Source organism: Gilbertella persicaria (genome assembly GCF_025201335.1).
Source record: "Gilbertella persicaria strain CBS 190.32 chromosome Unknown B0P05scaffold_3, whole genome shotgun sequence".
Classification (NCBI taxonomy): Eukaryota; Fungi; Mucoromycota; class Mucoromycetes; order Mucorales; family Choanephoraceae; genus Gilbertella; species Gilbertella persicaria.
In genome coordinates, this window is record NW_026251964.1 from 225,649 (window position 1) to 245,552 (window position 19,904).

The following is a 19,904-nucleotide window of genomic DNA, read 5'->3' on the forward strand; positions in this document are numbered from 1 at the left end:
AATGTGGCAAATGTCTAAACCAACTAAACTATCCTGAATGATCATTGTTTTGATGTAAGATTTAATGATAATATTAGAAAATGCTTTCATTTGCCAAACTGTCTATCTTAAGTTTATTAGACATTTCTAGAGGACTGCATCATCCTCTACAGAAATTTAAAAGTGAGAATCAACTACAAGCCCCCCTTTTTTTTTGTTAAAGGAAGCAGATCAAATTAGGTTCTCTGTTCTAGCATTCATCGCAATACGACAGAATGTCTGATCTAGTTATTTCAAGAGCTTTGTTTCTATTTCCGGTTCGAATTAAAAGTGAAAATGTCTTTTTATTATGAAAATGAATAAGTTCTATGTATAAAAAATGATTAAGATGATTGATGATGCTTTTCAGTAGCAATGGCTAACAAGTCTTCATATTCTCCTGAACGCTTACACATTTGATGGAAAATACTGTCTTCTTGTGTCATCAAATGATAAGGTGTATCGAATTCTTTGACTTGACCATGATCGAGTACGAGGATACGGTCATAATCAGCCACGGTACGAATACGGTGAGCAATGCAAAGCAGGGTGGAATTGGTAAATTCAGTACGGATGGTCTGTTGAATCTTGTGATCGGTATCAAAATCGACAGAAGAAGTAGCTTCGTCGAGAATAATTAAACCTGTTTTCTTGACCAAGGCACGGGCAAGTGCAATCAATTGACGCTGACCTTGAGACCAATTGGACCCATTTTCAGTCACAGGCGAGTCAAGAGTAATGTCTTGTTGTTGTTCGTCAATCAAATGAGAGCGTTTTAAAGCAGCCCAGAGTTGAGCGTCGTCGTATTGATCAAAAGGATCTAAGTTACTACGCAATGTGCCTGAGAAAAGAACAGGGTCTTGAGGAATAATCGTCAATCGAGAGCGAAGGGAGTCTAAACCAATCTTATGGATATCCACACCATCAATCAAGATACTGCCTTGTGTAGGTTCCATGAAACGGAAAATGGAAAGGGCCAAGGTGGATTTACCAGAACCTGTACGGCCTACAATACCAATCTTTTCACGAGGATGGATAGTAAAGTTCACATTGCGAAGCACAGGAGGGTTTTCAGGAGCATATTGCATGACCAAGTCCTTGACTTGCACAGAACCATGTTCGGGCCATTGAGGACTAGGCTCTGTTTCAGGGACATGCGTAGGGGGTTCTTGGTCCACATCAAGGTATTCATGCACACGTTCAATAGCATTCATGTTCATTTCATTAGCAGAGTACATTCGAATGATCCACAAACTTTGATGCACAAATGTCAAAGCGTAACTCAAAGACAAGCCTGCCAATCCAGGATCAATCCAATCACGACCAAGAACAAGCACAAAACCAGTACAGAAGGAAACAAAGGCACCCAACAAATCAACACGAGAATGCAACCAACGATTAGTAACCCACATCCATAAGAAAGGACGATTGTTACTATCAATCTTGTTGTGGTTTTCAATGATGAAACGTTGTTGAGAACCAAAGGCACGAATAGTAGCAACACCATTGACGCTTTCATTGAATTGAACATAGATAGGACTACGGCTGACAGAATTCAAACGCTTCATGTCACGAGAAGTACTGAGATAGTAAGAGCCAATAGCAGAGAACATGATAGCAATCACAACACCGGGAACAAGGAAAGCAGGAGTCACGCTAGAGATAAGCAAGGCAATAAATAAAGTAGCCACAACAGAGAATAGCAAGAAGGAAAGAGAAGGACCTACTTCTTGATCAATGGTAGCTAAATCAGCAGAGAATCGATTGACAATACGACCTAAGGGAGTGGTATCGTAGAATCTGACTTTGGCACGCAAGATACGCTCTAACAATTGACTGTGGATACGACGAGAGGCTTTCAAGCTACCATTGAAAAGAACAGCCATACGCAATGCAGTCATAACAGCAGCAATAACACCAATCAAAGAATAGATACCTAAATAGTAAGCAACATCGACTTGTTGAGCGGGATTTTTTATGGCTTCAGTATAGACTTGAATCACTGTGTTTTGGCCTAGAACAGAAAAAGCAGTGTTGTCGACAAAAGTAGCATTAGCATCAACTTGAGGATGATTACCATAAGCAGCTGACCAAACTTTAATCCAGTAATCTTGTGCTAAAACACATCCTTGACAAAGACAGAACAAGAAAAGAACAGCGATCCAGAACCAATAGCCACCAGAAGCAAAAATATAAGTCTTGTAAACAGACCAAGTAACACTACCTTCAGCACGCTCTTCATCTTTAGTGAGTTTACCTCCATCGTTCTTGTTTTCTTTCTTGATGATAGTCTTGGGGACAAGAGGAATGGGTCCCTCAACAGCTTTTTCTTCGTTGGTAATAGCCTTGGCTTCTTCTGCCTTGGCCAATTCTTCTCCGAGAACCCCAATCGAACCATATCCTTAGGTGAACCAGCACCAGCCACTTCACCATCCTTGAGTGCAACTACATAGGAACTACCATTAAGACAAAGGCCCACTTGATGAGTAACAAGAATAACAGTACGGTGTCTCATATATTCGCCTGTCAAACAATGTTCATACAAGTGCTTTGCAGTATGAGCATCTACAGCACTAAGACAGTCGTCTAAAATCACTGTGGTTGCTTGGGAGTAAACGGCACGAGCAATAGCCACACGTTGCTTCTGACCACCACTTAAAGTGACACCTTTCTCACCTACTTCCGTATCATCACCAAACTCCAAAATTTCCAGATCACGAGTCAAGGCAGTCATGTACAATACTTTCTCATAGCGTTCTTGGTCAAAGGGTAAGCCAAACAAGATATTGTCACGAATACTACAGTTTTGCAACCAAGCAGTTTGAGCAACATAAGCTATACCAGAAACAGCACCACCAAGGGGACTTGCCTTGTTGGGAATAATACGGGGCAAAATAGCCTTACCAGACAAACAGAAAGTTTCACCCAATAAACTAGAGATCAGTGTTGTCTTACCAGATCCAGTAGGACCACAGACAATGGATAACTTGCCAACAGGGAAGCTCAAATTAAGGTTCTTGATAGAAGGCTTGTTGTTTCCATCCTTGTTATGATCCCAACTGAATGTAGCATTATCAGTAAAGCCAATAATGACATTGTTGTTGTTGTTGACAGTGCTTGTTTGTACAGGCAATTCAACTTCGTCTTCAGCCAAGAATTTTTCAACACGCTTGACAGAGACATTAGCTTGAAGTACAAGTGTGATCAAAAGAGGGAATTCATCAAGAGCAGCACGGAATGTGTTGAACAAAGCCAAAGCAGTAAATGCAACCGAAGCAGTCAATGTGTTATTTATGGTGTAGACATAGAATACAGTAACCATAATCAAGATAGGAATTAAGAACCAAGCACAAATCATCCACATAAACATCATTAAACGAGAGCGAATAGCACCCAGTTCCTTTTCTCTAGCATCGATAATACGCTTCTTAAATTCGTTTTCCCAGGCGAAGAACTTGACAATACGAATAGCAGACAATAATTCGTTCATCAACTTGAGACGCTTATCTGTAGCAGACATGACCGAAGAATGAGAAGATTCGAAACGAGAACTGAGCAAGTATGTGACGGGTTGACAGCAGAGCATCACAAGCACACCCCAGAGAGCAGCATTGCCCAAAAGCTTGTATAAACTCCAGATACTGAATATAATCTGAAGAGGGTAACAGTACAAGTAAAAGATATAAGCAGCAATTTCAGCTACTTTTTGAGCATCCACAGATAACAAGTTGTTGACATTGCCCTTGGCATCCTTTTTCTTTTCATCCTTCTCTTCTTCTACATTACTGAATCCACTATCATCACGGCGTCTGAGAGACTTGGAAAATACTTCACCAATAACAATCGACTGAATACGAATACCCAAAGTACGACCAATATAAAGACCTTGTTGTAATAGTAAGGATTGTGCACCGTTAGTGACAAGCAAACCAACAACATAAAGGAATGCTGTTGTAACAGGTTCGCCTTTAGGATTCTCAATGAACTTGATGATCAAATTCAAAAAGAAAGGAGGACCAAAAATGAGTACTGACCAGCCAAGACAATACAAGGTTTGATAGAACAATTCCCATCGGAAAGTCTTTGCCAATGTCCAGACAATGCTTGGGGACGATTTGTGGCTGTTGTAATTGATAAGAGTAGTCTTGGCTCTATTATTGGCAGGTAATTCAACAAGATCCTTGTCATCCAATGTACGACGATAACCTTCTTTCATCATCACATTGACCCAGCTAAACATGAATTTAGAGTAGAGTGAGGCCCAATTTTCACCTGATAAGGTACGACCCTAAAAATAAATTAGAATCATCATTTTGTGAATAAATCCAAACTTACGTTTTCAGTGACAATGGGTTCCGTAGGTGTGAGACGACTTTCGTTCGCAATAATAATGATTAGCAAGAGATCAATAGCGCCAGATTTAAGGAATAAGGAATAACCGTCTCCGGCATTTGTGCCCAAATTGTAGTAAGATCTCATGTCGATCAAAATAACGAGAAAATCCACAAGATAGAGCCAATTCAATTGATTGCAAATCTTATTAGCCAATTTGCTAAAGCTACTTGACAAGTACATGTTGACAAGAGATAAGATAAGGGCAAATAACTAAATTCATTTCCGATGAGTCTATAAGACCACTACTGCTGTTATTTTTACTTACCCAAAGACCTGTACGAGTGCCAAAAGAAAACAAGAGGCCATGTAAATTACCTTCATTTGCCGAGAAATGGTATTTTTGATCCAAGACTTGCTTGATAGCAGATACAAATAAACACAATTGAATAAGAGATAAAACAGTTCGGGAGCAGTTATAAATAGTCCAGCGAGATGTCTTAATTTCAATATCCATCACAGCCACGGTGTCGTCTGAGGCTGTATCATCATCATTATCATGATGGTTAACAGTGCCATAATAGTTGTTGGAGTTCGTAGGCAATTTACTCAACAGTGGTGTGTAGCCTGTAGAATATGACTTGTAATATTTGATAGTGGCTTTTGCAATAATAGCAACAGACCATGCCAATACCGCAATTAAAACTGCACCGTCAAGAACGCTAACATTCCTTTATGAGTTGCTTTAATCAGCAAGTGTTATATACTTACGTTTCTCTAAAACACGGCACAAAATCATTGTCTATCCATGGATTCTATCACAATTGTTAGTCTCTACTATACAAAGAACAGCTCAATAGTTACGGATAAACTGCAATGATACGACATTATCTCCTGACGATAAGGGATAAAAGAGAAAAGCAAAAGATAGAAAATTTTTTCAATTTGCATTTTATAAGTAGCTTCTTTTTTTTACATTCAGCTACTCGCCAGTTTTGATCGTTTTTTCTTTTTCTGGACATTTAAACTTCTTTCTTTTGAGCGACGCTTCGGACAATGGAAACCTCATTCTGCCTTTTCTTTTTGTTGTGTGTCACAGTAACTGATAACATTTGATCAGTTTTGTTTTCTTAAACCTAATCATTTGATAACCTTCTTCTTTTAAAAAAAATAAGGAGAGGAGGCATTGAGTTGTCTATTTACAAGAAAGTAGTGTTGTCAATATTCCTCTATTCTCCTCTTATTCATTCCCTTCACTCCCTTTTGTTCTTACTCCTAATCATCTTCTTTTTCGAATGTAGTACAAAACTAAGTATATTGTAATACAGAAACATAATATCACCTGCTGCTGCGCGCAATATTCAATTTGGCAGCTATATTCTTGTGCATTAAACACACACATATATATCAATCAAGTCGACATTTTATTTTTTTATGCATTTATATAGTTTGTATCAAAAGAATAAATGTAGACATAATCTTGATATGAAAAGCGATTACTTATCACATGGACATAGCTAGACTTCGCACTGCCCCATTGTAGGTTGTACATGAAAGATGTCCTATAATGGTAAATTAACCTATTTCATATAATCAGCAAGCACTTACAGAACAATAGGAAAGGGTTTGAGATTGCATGGGAGCAGCTTCTTCTGTTAAGGTCACAACTGTACAAATTGCAGGATTCTACTCAAGTAATTAAAACGGCTATCTTGATGAACAGACCAACTTACCACATCAGTCGCTGTGTCAAGACCCCCTAAGGAAGCATATAGACTAAGCGTATTTGCTATTGTTTTTGTGTAATGACCTGCATGATCATGGATAGGCAAAATGACAGTGTTTCCATTTTGATCAATTGCAGTCACTAGACCAGATGCCTTTGGATAGCTTTTGGTTGCAAGATAGCCATGGTATTCAACACTTCCATCGTCTCCTATACAAGTAATAGTTGCATCTTCTGTGCTCATGATATGGTCCATCGTCCCCAAGTGTATATGATATTCTGGTGTTGCTGTGATAATGGCAGTGGTTGTAATGGTAGGCTGAGCACCAATACGTTCATATAGACTCGATAGACATGAAGCCGCTTTTTCTCCTACTAAGAGACCGTTTTGGTAGCTACCCAAGATGGACCTGCATGCATCATTTTCTAGTACAAGTGTTGTGGTAGTGTAATCTGTCACGGTAGTGCTCACAAAAGCTGTCTCAACGTGAGAACCTACATCAGTGATCGTCTCTGTCATCAAGATAGGCACTAGATTAGTGATGTTTTGAACAACAAAAATATACTCGGTATTCGTTTTGTGTTTTCTCTTTTTATATGCGTTGTGAACAGTTTCTGTTACCAGTTGGGTGTTAGTAATCGTTGTCAGACTGACAGGCTGCTCAATAGTAGCTGTCACAATGTGAATATCAAGATCAGTTATGTGTCGTATCGTTGTCAAGATATTTTCAATGGTTGTTGTTACTAGGGAGATATCTGAGATCAGTTTAGTTATTGTGGTTGTATCTACATAAGTTATATTCTGACTGATGGTAGCCGTTGCAATAAGTATTTCATGATCTGTAGTAGTAGTTGTAGAAATATCTATAGTATGATCTGTTATTGTTTCCGTCGCTGTCAGAGTATTCTCAATCGTCACTAAGCTGGTATCGATGTATGTCATTTGGTCTATAGGCATTTTAGTGACAAAAACAGTGTCTGTAATCGACAGAGTTTGGTCATTGATGACTGTGATAAATTGTGTATCTAAACGAGTTGTCATATCCGTTGTTGTGGCTGTGAATGTATTGTCAATGGCTGTTGTCATTGCATGCGTACTTTGCTCTGTTAGAGTAATTGCATCCAGAGTTGTAAAGATCTGACTAATGGTAGCAGTTACAAGATGAATATCTGAATCAGGGGGATACGCTGTCACTGTGTTAGTTGTCGTAAAAGTATTATTTGAAATGATAGTAACTAGATGAACGTCAGTGTTTGTGACAGTGAAGGTCTTTTCAGCTGTTGCTGTAACAAAAAGCGTATCTAGAGATGTTGTATATTCAGTAGTTGTTTCTTTCAAGGCTATGATATCTAAACTTGTCAAGACTTGACTTAGAGTAGCAGTAACCAAATCCAGCTCTGTCGTGTGTTTTGTGATAGTATTGACCTCTGTAGCAGTTGTTGTTAATGTATCCTCAAATATGGCTGTTACTAAAACAGTGTCTGTATCTGTTATATGTTCAGTTGCTGTATTCACCAAAGTGGTTGTATCAAGGCATGTCACTGTATGATCAATGGTTGCTGTTGCAATACGTATGTCGATATCTGTTATGCGCTCCGTAACAATATGCATGTTTTCAATTGTAGCTGTAGAGAGATCTGTTGTATGTTTAGTAGCAATATCTGTTACAGTGGTCGTATCTACACTTGTAAGGATTTGGCTGATGATAGCTGTTGCAATACGAATTTCAATATCTGTTGTATGGTCAGTAGTGGTAGCAGTTGTTGTTTCTATAGTAGTAGCTGTTGATGTTTCTGTGGTATGATCAGTGGTAGTGGCGACTGATGTTTCTGTTACAGTGTATGTGTTCTCCACCGTTGCTGTTGTTAGCAGGATGTTAGTGTCCGTTGTATGTTCTGTCATGGTAACAGTATCTATACTGGTCACAGTTTGGTTGAAAATGGCTGTTGCAATACGAATATCAATGTCAGTTGTATGTTCTGTTGTTGTAGCAGTTTTGACAATTTGATCTGTTGTAGTAGCAATTGTAGTCTGTGTGACAGTCTGAGTATTCTGGACTATGTCTGTGGTATGTTTAGTAGCAGTATCTGTGACAGTGATAGTGCCTAGACTTGTGATGGTCTCATTGAATGTAGCAGTTGCAATACGGATATCAATGTCTGTAGTATGCCCAGTTGTAGTAGAAATGGATAGATCAGTTTCTGTCTCAATAATAGTACGCCAGTTCTCTACAGTGGCTGTCTCAAACACAGTATCAGTATCGGTTGTATGTTCTGTTAACATATCTGTTACTGTCACAGTATCTGTGCTTGTAAGAGTTTCATTAAACATCGCTGTGACAAGACGTATGTCTAAATGTGTGGTATGTTCTGTAGTACGCTCTATAGTTGTATCTATCTCTGTCACTGTCAGAGTATTTTCAATTGTCTCTGTTAACATTTGTGTGTTCATGCTTGTCACCGTTTGATTATATGTAGCAGTGATTAAACGGATATCCAAGTCAGTCGTATGATCTGTCACTGTATCTGTTGCAGTAGCTGTCTCTGTGACAAAGATCGTATTATCCATGGTTTCTGTCACTAATTGAGTGTCTGTATTGGTTTGATATTCTGTTGTGATATCTACTACAGTAGTTGTATCCAGATTTGTCACAGTTTGATTAAATGTGGCAGTGACTAAGCGGATATCCAAGTCCGTTGTGTGTTTTGTCACAGTATCTGTTGCAGTTTCGGTCGTCGTAAGCACGCTCTCTACTGTCACTAGCTGGGTATCCGTATCGATCTGGTGCTCTGTCGTGGCTTGTATGAATGTTGCTGTTACCAGACGAATGTCCCAATCTGTCGTATGTTCAGTAGTAGTAGCTATGGCCGTCTCTGTTACGATTTGAGTGTTTTCTATTGTTTCTGTCAAGAACTGAGTAATCATATCAGTGGTGGTATCTGTCACAGTCTGGTTAATTGTAGCTGTAATCAAGCGAACATCTATATCGGTAACATGTTCTGTCACAATGTCTGTGGCTGTTTCTGTGGTAGTAAACATATTGCTTATAGTTATTAAGGAAGTATTCACGCTGGTTTGATACTCTGTTGTAACATCGATGACAGTTGTTGTATCCATGCTTGTGAGTGTTTGATTCAATGTGGCTATAATCAAACGAATGTCTAAGTCAGTTGTATGCTCCGTCACAGTATTTATTTCCGACTCTGTTGTGGTAAACATGTTATCCACTGTCATGGTGATAATTGAGATGTCTTTGTCTGTTGCATGCTCTGTTGTAGTGTCTGTCAAAGTGACAGTGTTTAACTTGAAAAGCGTATTGTTGATGGTCACAAACTGAGTGTCGATGTCTGTTAAAACAGCAGTTTCTGTCACAGTCGCAAATGCTGTTAAACTACTTACAGTGGGTACTGATACGGTTTGTGTGACAATGGCACTAACAGTTGTCATTGGTAAATGAATATTAAAGTCGATTGTTCGTTGCTCTAAATCAGTCTTTGTCTCTCGCTTTATCTTGGTCACTGTGTTACTAACAGTAACCAAATGTACATCAAGATCAGTCGTTGTCAAAGTAACAGTAGGAGCATCTTGCGTCATTGTCTTTGTCTCGCTCACAGTGACCTGGTGAAAAGCTTTCTTGATAATCTTCTTGATGATTGTGTTTAAAAGAGTGTCTGTTGTTCTTTCAGTATTGGTTACAGTGAATAAGGAAGTCACTGTTCCAAAGGAAACGTCGGTCAGTGTTTGGTTGATTGTGGCTGTGACAAGGCGAACATCCACATCTGTTTGGGTGACTGTAGCTGTGTCAGTTAATGTAGCCATTTCTGTCACTGTCGAGGCAAGTTCTCTTATAGTTGTGAGTTCTCGCATTGTTGTAGGTTCTCTTAAAGTGATAAGTTCTGTGGCAGTGACATGTTCTGTCAAGGTACGGAATTCTGAAACGGTCCTAACCTCTATAGCGGTGGTGAGTCTATTGACAGTAGTAACCATTGAAGTTAAGGGTTCTGTTAAAGTCGTCAATTCGGTTACAGTTGTAGGCTCAATCACCGTTATCGATTCTGTCAATTTTGTGGACTCAATTACTATTGTGGGTTTAATTATTGTTGTGGGCTCAATTACTGTTGTAAGGTCTCTTATAATGACAGACTCTCTTACAGTAAAGGGTTCTGTGATAGTAGTTGGCTCTCGCGCGATACTGATCTCTTTCACTGTAGTAGGACTCAAGAGAGTGCTAAGCTTTGTAATTGTTGAACTAATATAGGCAGTAACCAGACTAACATCAAAATTTGTTTCGGTCATTGTGATAGTACTTGCATCAAGCATTGTTTTTACTACTGTGGCCAACGAACTGACAGTGACTTGCTCTGTTGTTGTCATTGTGGTATAAGAAGGCACTGTGCTAGTAACCGTCAAAATAGACATGCTTGTACATGCTCTCGATCCTCCTTCTGAACATGGACAAAAGGCTTGACTACCCAAGTAGATGGTTCCACCACCTTGATCATTATCTTCAGCATCCTACCATACAACTAAGTATATACAAACGTATATGTTCAACTTACTAGATCAAGATAATATGTTGATGTCGCTCTAATAATCTTAACATTGTCTGTTGTAATAATCTGGGTAGTAAGGTCTGTATAATAAAACTAGCCATAATATGTGAGCTAAGTTATGCATACAAAGATACTTACGCTTTTTGTTTGAGTGGATGTTTGCGTAAATATATCTGGCCTTTCCCAGCCTCTTTCTTCAAGGTATTCCATCCATGCAGTTTCTTGATCTAATCGTTGATCAAAGTAAGAGTGAACAATGCCCAGGAGTCCGACGCAACCACTTTCTGTCTGGTTGTTTAGACAAAACACCAGTAGCTCCAAATCAACTTCTGAGAGATAAGAGGTTTCTGTAGGCATGCTTGTTGGAATTGTAAGGACGTCCTCATTCGACGGTGAAGAAGAGACAATCAATGTCACTGTTTGAGTAGGAAGTCTGGTTGGAATGGGTAATGCTCCAGGAGAAGATACGACAACTATCGCCCAAGAAGAAGATGTGGTTGGAGGTCCAGTGACAATAGAGGTCACTGTACTTGTTGTTCCTATGAGTTCATCAGCGTCTGCTTTTAATGGTTCATCTGCCACGGTTCTAAGCATGGGTAGATTAGTACATGCTTAGTGTCATTATGTCACTTCTTTTTTTTTTACCCTTCAAAAAGCAATACAAATAGATATAGATACAGTAAATAATGATATAGCCTCATATTAGAGTTATAATTCAAGTTAAAAAAAAAAAGGATTACTTTATTGAAAGTTCTTGATTCAACACATATTTGTTTATTGAATTAAATGAAAAATGAATCTTCTTTATGCATAATTGTTTACCACAAATATAGAAATGAGTAGTTTAGATAGACTTTTTACTTTTAGATAGAGTTTAACTCTTAACTATACAAGTCAAACTCACTTACGACTTTTATTCTTTCAATAAATCAAGAAAAAAAAAGTTGATTTTGTCAGCATGTAGTAAATAGAGAATGGAATATTTTTTGAGTCCTGATTTCTCTGTCGAAACATACACTCTATTTTAAAACACAAAATCAAGGAATGTCATTTTAGCAAAATGAATTGATTTATTTCATAACTCATGTTTACAAGAATAATCAAGACCAAAGAACATGAATTGCATTTTTAGGACCATTGATCTTTTCAGCGTATTTGCAATGATAGGCTATATCAAGGAAAGATTTGCAGCAATGATCAGTGTCATTGCCTATGCCTTTCCATGTTATTTCAACACATCGAATCGCTTCTGTAATGTCATCTTTTAGATCTGAAGAATGAGCAAATGTAGTAATATGCTTTATAGCCAAATGAATCAATGGCTGAGTTTGATAGACATTCATACCAATATCCAAAGCCAATTCTGCAAGAAACATGACAGCTTGTATATTAAATACTAGATAGTGAAAAGGTTTTGCCCGCTTTGATTCAGAAGGTTGATCGCCTGTCTTGCTATCGACTTGATTAGTTAGTTTGTGTGTAAAATAATTCACCAGTGTATTATAGACAACATGAGGGGGATACAGCAAATGCTCAATAGCACTGATTTGAACAATATACCAAGTATGAATATTATTAGATGCCTTTGTTGCTTCTAGAGCTATAGTACATGTCTTGAGCCATTGTAGATATGCATTAAACCAGGCATAGACATAGGGTTTGACTGTATTGTAGGCATCTACTGATTCCAAAAGAGGCAAGCAATTTGCAATACGTGATAAACTATACAATAAGCAAAAACAACGAATTAGATTCTACTTACCTGCGTGAACTAATGACACCTTCACAACGGCCCATGCGTGTACGGTTTTGAGAGCCTCGAACGAGTTGAGCATACTCAAGATGAGGATTCATGCGTGTCTTTTCATCCACAAAGAAGGTATTTAGCAACAAAACGGCGTGATCAGCATAATTTCTATTGTTAAAGAAATGATATCCCAGACATAAAAACATAAAGTTCTCAGCAAAGGACTCTAATTGAGCTTGATCTTTGACTGAACCTATATCTGTTTACATGTTAAACAAGGTATAGACGCATGGTCGTACCTGGATTTCTTTTTCCGTCTCTTCTGACGTATTTTGTGTTTGGGTCATTGGGATTTTCCTATTTTTGGTCACAATGAGTTGGCTTTTCTTTGTTGCCACTTACTGGCCACCAGTAACTAAAGACACACTATAAATACAGAAAAGGAATAAAATAAACAGCTTACGGTGCATAAGATAGAAAATCGCGACAGTCACCCGAGGGAGCGAGATGAGGAGCAGCTTTATCAAATGTGATACTGAAAGGCCCATTCTTCAAAGCAGCGTTGGCGAGTTTTTGAAGACATTTGTAGCCTTCTTGAGTAGCTTGGTCAGGTCCTCTTTGCTTTTGCCAAGTCAATTTTCTTAATGAAATATATTCAACTTCAGGTCTTCTTGGGCCCATAAACAATAAAACAAAAAAAATAAATAAAAAAGGGGCGAAATTTATTTGTGCCTAAAGACTTTTCATATCATTGTTGGGTATCCAAAAACTTTTTTCTGCTAGTGTATTCTGCATTGGAAGCAGATCTATTGCATTCTCTCTAATCTTGGTCTCGCCTTTGTCTACATCACTCTTTGCATTCTGATACATGTATAAGCCAAGGAATGTCAAAAGAATACCAATGCCTTGTGTCCATGTAATTTGTTGTCCAAACCATACAATGCTCATTACAATCACAAAGATACGCTTTAACAAGGACAGAATAGAATAGGTCACAGGTGAAGTCAAACTAAGCGTTGTGAATGCAAACCAATTTTGAGCAAAATTCATGGTGCCATTGACAAAAAAGTAAAAAAGGAGAGTGGAAGTGGTCATATCACTGTCTTGTTTCTGTGTTGTTAAAAGACTGTTACCATCATAAAAGAGCCACAATGGAGCCATAAGTAAGAATGACAATAAGGAAGAATAGAACAAGACATTGAGCTTATCCAGCTTATTTGGATTTCGGTCACCTAACTTGGATTCTTTAAACAGTAGTTTTTTGCTAAAGATATTCTGTGTCACAAACACAAGACAAGAACCCAAAGCACAGGCCAAACCAACAAAATTATTGGAAAATGTGAATGAACAGGCCAGAATGACACCCAATGTCAATGGGCACAATGAAATATAGACTTTTTCTGAATAGCGTACATGGAAAATAAACCTGTAAAAAGCTACTGTAAACAAAGGAGCAAGTGCCTATCCAATCATATCTATAAATGGTTTTCTTTGTACTCTTTCTTCCTTACCTTAATTGTGTGTACTAAACTCACAGGTACTCGACTGATAGCCACGCTAGAGAATATATGCCCCACAATAAGGAAAATAGCCAATGGTGCAATTGTCTTTATGATTTCATGTGTAGGTGATCGAATATGGGTTGCTTTAAACACAATGGATACAAGATAACACCAAAAAGCAACTAAACCAAATTGCACAAAAGTAAGAGTGACTGGAAACTGAAATGCATTCATGATGGATTTGCCAATGTTGTTTGTGAGTGAAGAAGACAAATACCACATACAGCAATTCAATATAAATTTGAGGTTATCTGATACAGTAAAATGGTTTCCTAAAGATAAGCGGCTCTTTATGGCCTCCTTAAAACGGCTATCGTCATAATAATTCTCTGTATGGCGTGTAGAGAGGTCGTTGTTAATATCAGGTTCCTTTGTTGGTTGGTCTAAGAAAGACAATAGACTGCTATTCTGAGTCTTTGAAAAGGCTCTGATGGTCCCAAAAGCCTCTTGAGTCATCTTGGAGTCATGAAGTAGATCTTCTTGTGGTTGATAGCGTAGTTTGGCTTTGTTTATGTCTTCATATGTTGGATATCCTTCAGCTGCTGAAACCATGTCTTTTCGAGGGCTTATTTTGGTTGGAGACATGATTACGCCAACAACTGAAGTGTTTAAAATCTTATTCAGTTATCGGACATGCAATATAATATGTGACCGGGCAGAAAAGGATGATGAAAGTGAGAGTCATGAAAGTAAATCTAACGCAGTAACTAACTTGTTACTTAAATACGGAGAAAATTTAGCTGAGGGCATCAAACAATGACGTGCATTAGGTTTGGCTATCGCCAGTGAGCGGGTAGTTAATGAAAAGAAATGCAGCATTTCTTTATGTGTAACGACTCCTTGATTAACAATTTCATTGTTCTCATTTCGTTAAAAAAGCTTCTCAAAAATAAACTTCTGCATCTCTTTTTCTTATAATTGCTTCAACCAAATGTCTAAAATGCTTACTTTTGTCCAAGAATTTCCTGCTGATCGCTCAAAAGTGGGTAATACAGAGCGTACGGTACACGGAACAACCACTCCTAGGCCACTGAATGCATTTTTTTGCTACAGACGAGAAAAAATGAGAAACCCAGATCCGTCTTGGATAAAATTACATCAAAGCGAGATTTCAGCACTTCTTGGCAGGATGTGGAAAGACGAGCCCGAAGAAGTAAAAAAAGAATTCCACATGAAGGCAGATAAAGCAGCAATAGAGCATATAGAAGCCCATCCAGGATACAAGTTTTCTCCAAAACAAACAAAGAAGGTCAAGGCACCACTAGCTAGTAAAGTGTTCACTACCGAAAAGGAATTATCTCTAGTAAATAGAGCAAAGAAGCCGGATAGAGCAGTGCCAATTGCTATGAACGAGACCACATGTCAACTATCTGAAAGACAAATAGAAGATCTGTTCACAACTGCAATTAATGAATTAATTGATCCAACTACGCTTGAATTCAAAGAAAGCAAATTTGATCATTTGGAGGAAGTTCCTTCGCTTCCTTCTGATATATTAAGCAATGAGTATTTGCTTCAAGAGAGTCTAAACACAGATATGCTTACTAGATTTCTGATATTCCATTAACTTTAAATAAATGTTTTAAACTTTTTTTTTTTTTTTTTTTTTTTTTTTTTTTTTTTTTTTTTTTTTTTTTTTTTTTTTTGTCTTTTAAGATAATGGGCTCTCGAAAGCATTGGAACGATATTGACTGGGACGCAGCTTTGTGAGCATAAAAGATAACTTGTATTTCACTACATATTGACAGTTTGTAGTTCTACAGGACCAGCGGTTGTAAACGCTACTTTAAACTCACTTACAAACGAGTTCGAAGTTTCTCAACCAAAACAAAACTCACGCGCACGCTCCAAGTTCGACTTTGGCAACAACCAACCCTCTAGCACTTGGATCGACGACGCCCAAGTGAGTTGGAACACAAATGGCGCGACATCCACTCAAAATTGGTCTGGCGAGTTCAACGATCCACCTCAAGAACCTGGCAAGTTTAGTACAAAAGAATTCACAGCAGAAACCACGACGTTTCGATTGAATTTTGATATTGATGATGAGACACCTACGTTCTCTAAAGTGACAGACTATAGCTCGTATCGTACACAAAATGTCGTACCCGATTATGAAGATATCATTACGGCAGAACAACTTAAGGATCCCCAAGAATGGGAAAACCGTCATTTTCGTGACCCTTTTCCTGATGTGCCTGTCAATCTGGTCAAGCAGCCTTATGAGAGTGTGGAGCAGTACTTGTATACCCATTTTGAGTTAATGAGACAGGATTTCTTGATTCCTTTACAAAATGCGGTTAAATCATACAAGGAAGTGTATCATGCCACCAAAGATGCAGATGATGTAGGTATAGCTATGGAAAATGCAGCATCTTATCAAAGACCTTATCGTTTATATGAACATGTAAGTAAACACCTATCTATATATACCCATATGTTTATAATGCATTAGGTTGGTTTGAATGCGATTGTGTTTGGTAATCGTCAACCGCTTTATCGAATCAGTTTTCGTTTGCCTTATTATGTACGTGTCAATTGGGCTCAATCAAAGCGTTTAATGCCTGGTACATTGGTCTTGTTGTCCAAGGATCATTTTGAAAAAGACTTGAAGATTGCTACCATTGTAGAGCGTGGAGAAGAACCCATGCGAGGTGCAAGTCGATTTGAATACCTGTTGGACTTGTATCTCGAAAGAGACAATGAAAATCAACCTTTAGGCTTTGGTGATCCTAGTTTGACTTCAGAAGACACTTATGTCATGTTGGAAGCAACCGATGGTTACTTTGAAGCCTATCGTCATGTACTAACTGTGCTTCAAAAGACATCTACAGGTGGCTTACCATTTTCTCAATACCTTGTGAATCTATCGAACAATGTGCTTGTACCTCATTATGCAGCCTATAAACGTTACTATAATATTAACGTGCAGACAAAATCAAGAACAAAAGAACACTGGCCTATTGATATCCGAAGTGAATGGCCACATTATAACAATGGCATGGATGAGACACAGATGGATGCCTTAAGAACTATCTTGTCACATAACCTGTCGATTGTTCAAGGTCCTCCTGGTACAGGTAAAACGTATGTGGGTACTTATGCTATGCGTGTCTTGTTGAACAACTTTGAAGGATCGATTGGTCCTATTGTCTGTATTTGTCAAACAAACCATGGTAATTATCTATAATGAATGAGAAAGCCATGATTTATAATATATAGCACTGGACCAATTCTTGGAGCACATCTTGGACTACAATGATAAAATTGTGCGTGTAGGTGGTCGATCCAAGTCTGAACTGCTAAAAGAACATACATTGTATGAGCTCAAAAAGGCACACCAAAGACCTCGAGGACTCGGCAGACTGTATCGCAGTAGAGACCAAGTAGCTAAAGAGATTAAAAATATCATCATTGAGCTTTATGAAGAACCTTGTGTGACCATTGACTACATTGCTAGCATCAAGGGCTTAAAGGATCGCCAACTTGCTTCCCTGAAATACATTGCTGAAAAAGAAAAGAACCGAAAAGACACATCCAATACAACTATATTCAGTACAAATGATGGGGATTCAGATGATGATTGGGAAATCACTTCAGTAGAGCCAGTAGCTAAACCCAAACCTACGAATCAACATAAAAAGGGTAATCAACAGCGCGAACGATTCTCGAGAAATCCTAGAGGATCGAAGGGTGATTGGACTGGTGGAAATCCAAACTATGTCCAAGAAGTGAAGGAGAAGGAACCCAATCCAGTCGAGATATGGTTGCGTGAGGCCATTGACTATGTCGATAACGCAGGCATTACTACTTCTTTAGCTGATGAAATGAAACAAAACTTTTTAGAACAAGAAAAGGGCCTTGTGTTTGAAGAAGACCCAGAAGAACGAGATTTGATTGAAGAAGAAGAATTCTTGGATGTACAACAAGCTTTTAAAGGTGAAGACCAAGACTTACAAGGCAATAAAAGTCCTTTTATCCAGATTGGTAAAGCCTATCAAAGACAGACAGAGCCTAGTTTGGGTGAAAGACCTGAGCGCAAAATCATCAATTATTCTAAAATCAGGCCTGTGTCTACATTTGATTCCAAGAAATTCAACTTTTTCGAAGATACTGTCAATCAGCCTGTGTTTGATGAAGACCATGCCAATCTTTCTTTAGAGCGATGGAGAAAAGAAGATGATGTTTCTATGTGGCCCTTGCCTGTTCGTCTAAAGGCCCACAAGGAATGGGCAGAACGTAGACAAGCAGAACTCCAATTTAAACTCAATGGACTCATGAGACGATACCAAGCCATTTCAAATGATATCCGTAAGTTAACAGCCAATTTCGAAGCCAAGATTTGTAGAGAGCACTATGTTGTAGGCATGACAAGTACTGCTGCTGTAAGATGATACTATACTGTTTAACGAGTGTTGACTCTATTAGGCTAAATACCATGATCTGTTGGAAGAAATGCGACCTAGGGTCATGATTGTGGAAGAAGCAGCAGAAATGCTGGAATCACACATCATTTCTGCTCTCACAGATTCATTAGAGCACTTGATCTTGATTGGGTAAGAAATTTCCTTTGTGTTTAGATTAGCTTATTCTTTGCAGTGATCATCAACAACTGAGACCTTCAACTGCAGTTCATGGATTAGCTGAAAACCATGCGCTAGGTGTTTCTTTGTTTGAGCGTCTGGTCATGAACCAATTCCCTTTCACAAGACTTTCTCATCAACGTCGTATGCGTCCAGAAATCCGTTCCTTAATCAACCCTATCTACAAAGATCCTCCACTCAATGATCACTCTGATGTCTATCGATACCCACCTATTCGAGGCATGGACCAATCCGTGTTCTTCTTGGCCCATAGTGAAGATGAAACTCATATAAGTGAATCCGCTTCTAAAGTCAATGAGCATGAAGCTAAAATGGTAGCCAAATTATCTGTCTATTTACTTCAACAAGGGTATGGAACGCAAGACATCACGATCATTACCATGTACTCGGGCCAAAAATCCATGATCAAACGAGCCTTGCGTGACGAACGTCGCCCCAATGTGGATCCTGAGCCTATTCTTGTGAGCAGTGTGGATGGTTACCAAGGCGAAGAAAACAAGATTATCATTTTATCACTTGTCAGAAGTAATGCCAATGGGCAAATCGGTTTCTTAAAAGTGGCTAATCGTGTTTGTGTGTCGTTATCCAGAGCGCAGCATGTAAGTAATTTACAGTCATTTTGTTACTTATTGTATTAGGGTCTTTACATTCTTGGTAATGCTAGGTTGTTGTGTGAAAGAAGTGACTTGTGGAACGAAATCGTGGGAAACATAGAAGATCAGAATGAACAAATGATTGGCACTAGACTTGTTCTCAAATGTGAAAAGCATGGAACAAGAACTCAAGTTCAATGGCCTGTCGATTTCACTGAAGCAGAAGAAGGAGGCTGTAAAAAGCCTTGTGCAGAAACATTGCCCTGTGGCCACAAGGTAAAGTTTTTTTTAGGCTTGTTTCACACTCATTTTTGGATAGTGTACCTTAAAATGTCATTCTTATGATCATGAAAACTATAAATGTAAATTACAGTGTGGAAAAATACTCCCGTGTAAACATGCTTGTAATCGATTGTGCTATGAACGCTGTGGTCCATGCACTGCTGTCTTGCCTGTTCGTTTACCTTGTGGCCATACAATACCAATTGAATGTGGTCAAATTCGAGCCATGGCATTGAATCCAGGAAACCAAAGATGTTCAGTCTGTAAAAAGCCTTTAAAATAAAGTTGAATTGTGTGCAACAAATATATGTTCATCACTGATAAGTTGAGCGGTGTAGAAAAAAAAATATTTTTCTGATAAGCTCTAAAATGATTAGAAAAACAAAAAGCTGTTATTGGGTAAAGATGATGAATAAAAAAAACCTTTTTTTGTGTTACTCTTTATAAATGGTTTTTTTTTTTTTTTTTACAAGGTATTTTCATTGT

At 38.3% G+C, this 19,904-nt stretch overlaps 6 protein-coding genes across 6 annotated transcripts; 2 read left to right on the forward strand and 4 right to left on the reverse strand.

Annotated features, from left to right (window-relative positions):
• Window positions 1–303: 303 nt before the first annotated feature.
• On the reverse strand, window positions 304–5,272 carry B0P05DRAFT_523896 (P-loop containing nucleoside triphosphate hydrolase protein). The gene is made up of 6 exons (XM_051576129.1): window positions 5,215–5,272; window positions 5,122–5,165; window positions 4,679–5,072; window positions 4,354–4,623; window positions 2,414–4,306; window positions 304–2,378 (listed from the first exon to the last, which is right to left on the reverse strand). Exons 1-6 carry the CDS (start codon window positions 5,236–5,238, stop codon window positions 363–365), a joined length of 4,641 nt encoding a protein of 1,546 aa, XP_051439003.1. The 5' UTR covers window positions 5,239–5,272; the 3' UTR covers window positions 304–362.
• A 695-nt stretch (window positions 5,273–5,967) lies between these two features.
• On the reverse strand, window positions 5,968–6,678 carry B0P05DRAFT_167380 (uncharacterized protein). The gene has a single exon (XM_051573124.1). It carries the CDS (start codon window positions 6,594–6,596, stop codon window positions 6,012–6,014), a length of 585 nt encoding a protein of 194 aa, XP_051439004.1. The 5' UTR covers window positions 6,597–6,678; the 3' UTR covers window positions 5,968–6,011.
• A 5,019-nt stretch (window positions 6,679–11,697) lies between these two features.
• Window positions 11,698–13,080, reverse strand: B0P05DRAFT_523900 (putative alginate lyase). The gene is made up of 5 exons (XM_051576130.1): window positions 12,841–13,080; window positions 12,780–12,792; window positions 12,677–12,734; window positions 12,393–12,636; window positions 11,698–12,352 (listed from the first exon to the last, which is right to left on the reverse strand). The coding sequence occupies exons 1-5, from the start codon at window positions 13,056–13,058 to the stop codon at window positions 11,731–11,733; spliced, it is 1,155 nt and encodes a 384-aa protein (XP_051439005.1). The 5' UTR covers window positions 13,059–13,080; the 3' UTR covers window positions 11,698–11,730.
• B0P05DRAFT_523903 (triose-phosphate transporter family-domain-containing protein) lies at window positions 13,081–14,776 on the reverse strand. The gene is made up of 2 exons (XM_051576131.1): window positions 13,889–14,776; window positions 13,081–13,838 (listed from the first exon to the last, which is right to left on the reverse strand). The coding sequence occupies exons 1-2, from the start codon at window positions 14,522–14,524 to the stop codon at window positions 13,110–13,112; spliced, it is 1,365 nt and encodes a 454-aa protein (XP_051439006.1). The 5' UTR covers window positions 14,525–14,776; the 3' UTR covers window positions 13,081–13,109.
• An 89-nt stretch (window positions 14,777–14,865) lies between these two features.
• On the forward strand, window positions 14,866–15,507 carry B0P05DRAFT_523904 (uncharacterized protein; the record flags this gene model as incomplete). The annotated part of the gene is made up of 1 exon (XM_051576132.1): window positions 14,866–15,507. Exon 1 carries the CDS (start codon window positions 14,871–14,873, stop codon window positions 15,504–15,506), a length of 636 nt encoding a protein of 211 aa, XP_051439007.1. The 5' UTR covers window positions 14,866–14,870.
• Window positions 15,508–15,597: 90 nt separating this feature from the next.
• On the forward strand, window positions 15,598–19,740 carry B0P05DRAFT_601701 (RNA helicase; the record flags this gene model as incomplete). Its single annotated transcript, XM_051583255.1, has 8 exons — window positions 15,598–15,645; window positions 15,695–16,346; window positions 16,395–17,115; window positions 17,162–18,324; window positions 18,368–18,495; window positions 18,539–19,142; window positions 19,182–19,412; window positions 19,456–19,740. Coding segments are annotated over 8 exons (3,793 nt in total), but the record flags the coding sequence as incomplete, so codon positions are not given.
• Between the last annotated feature and the right edge of the window lie 164 nt (window positions 19,741–19,904).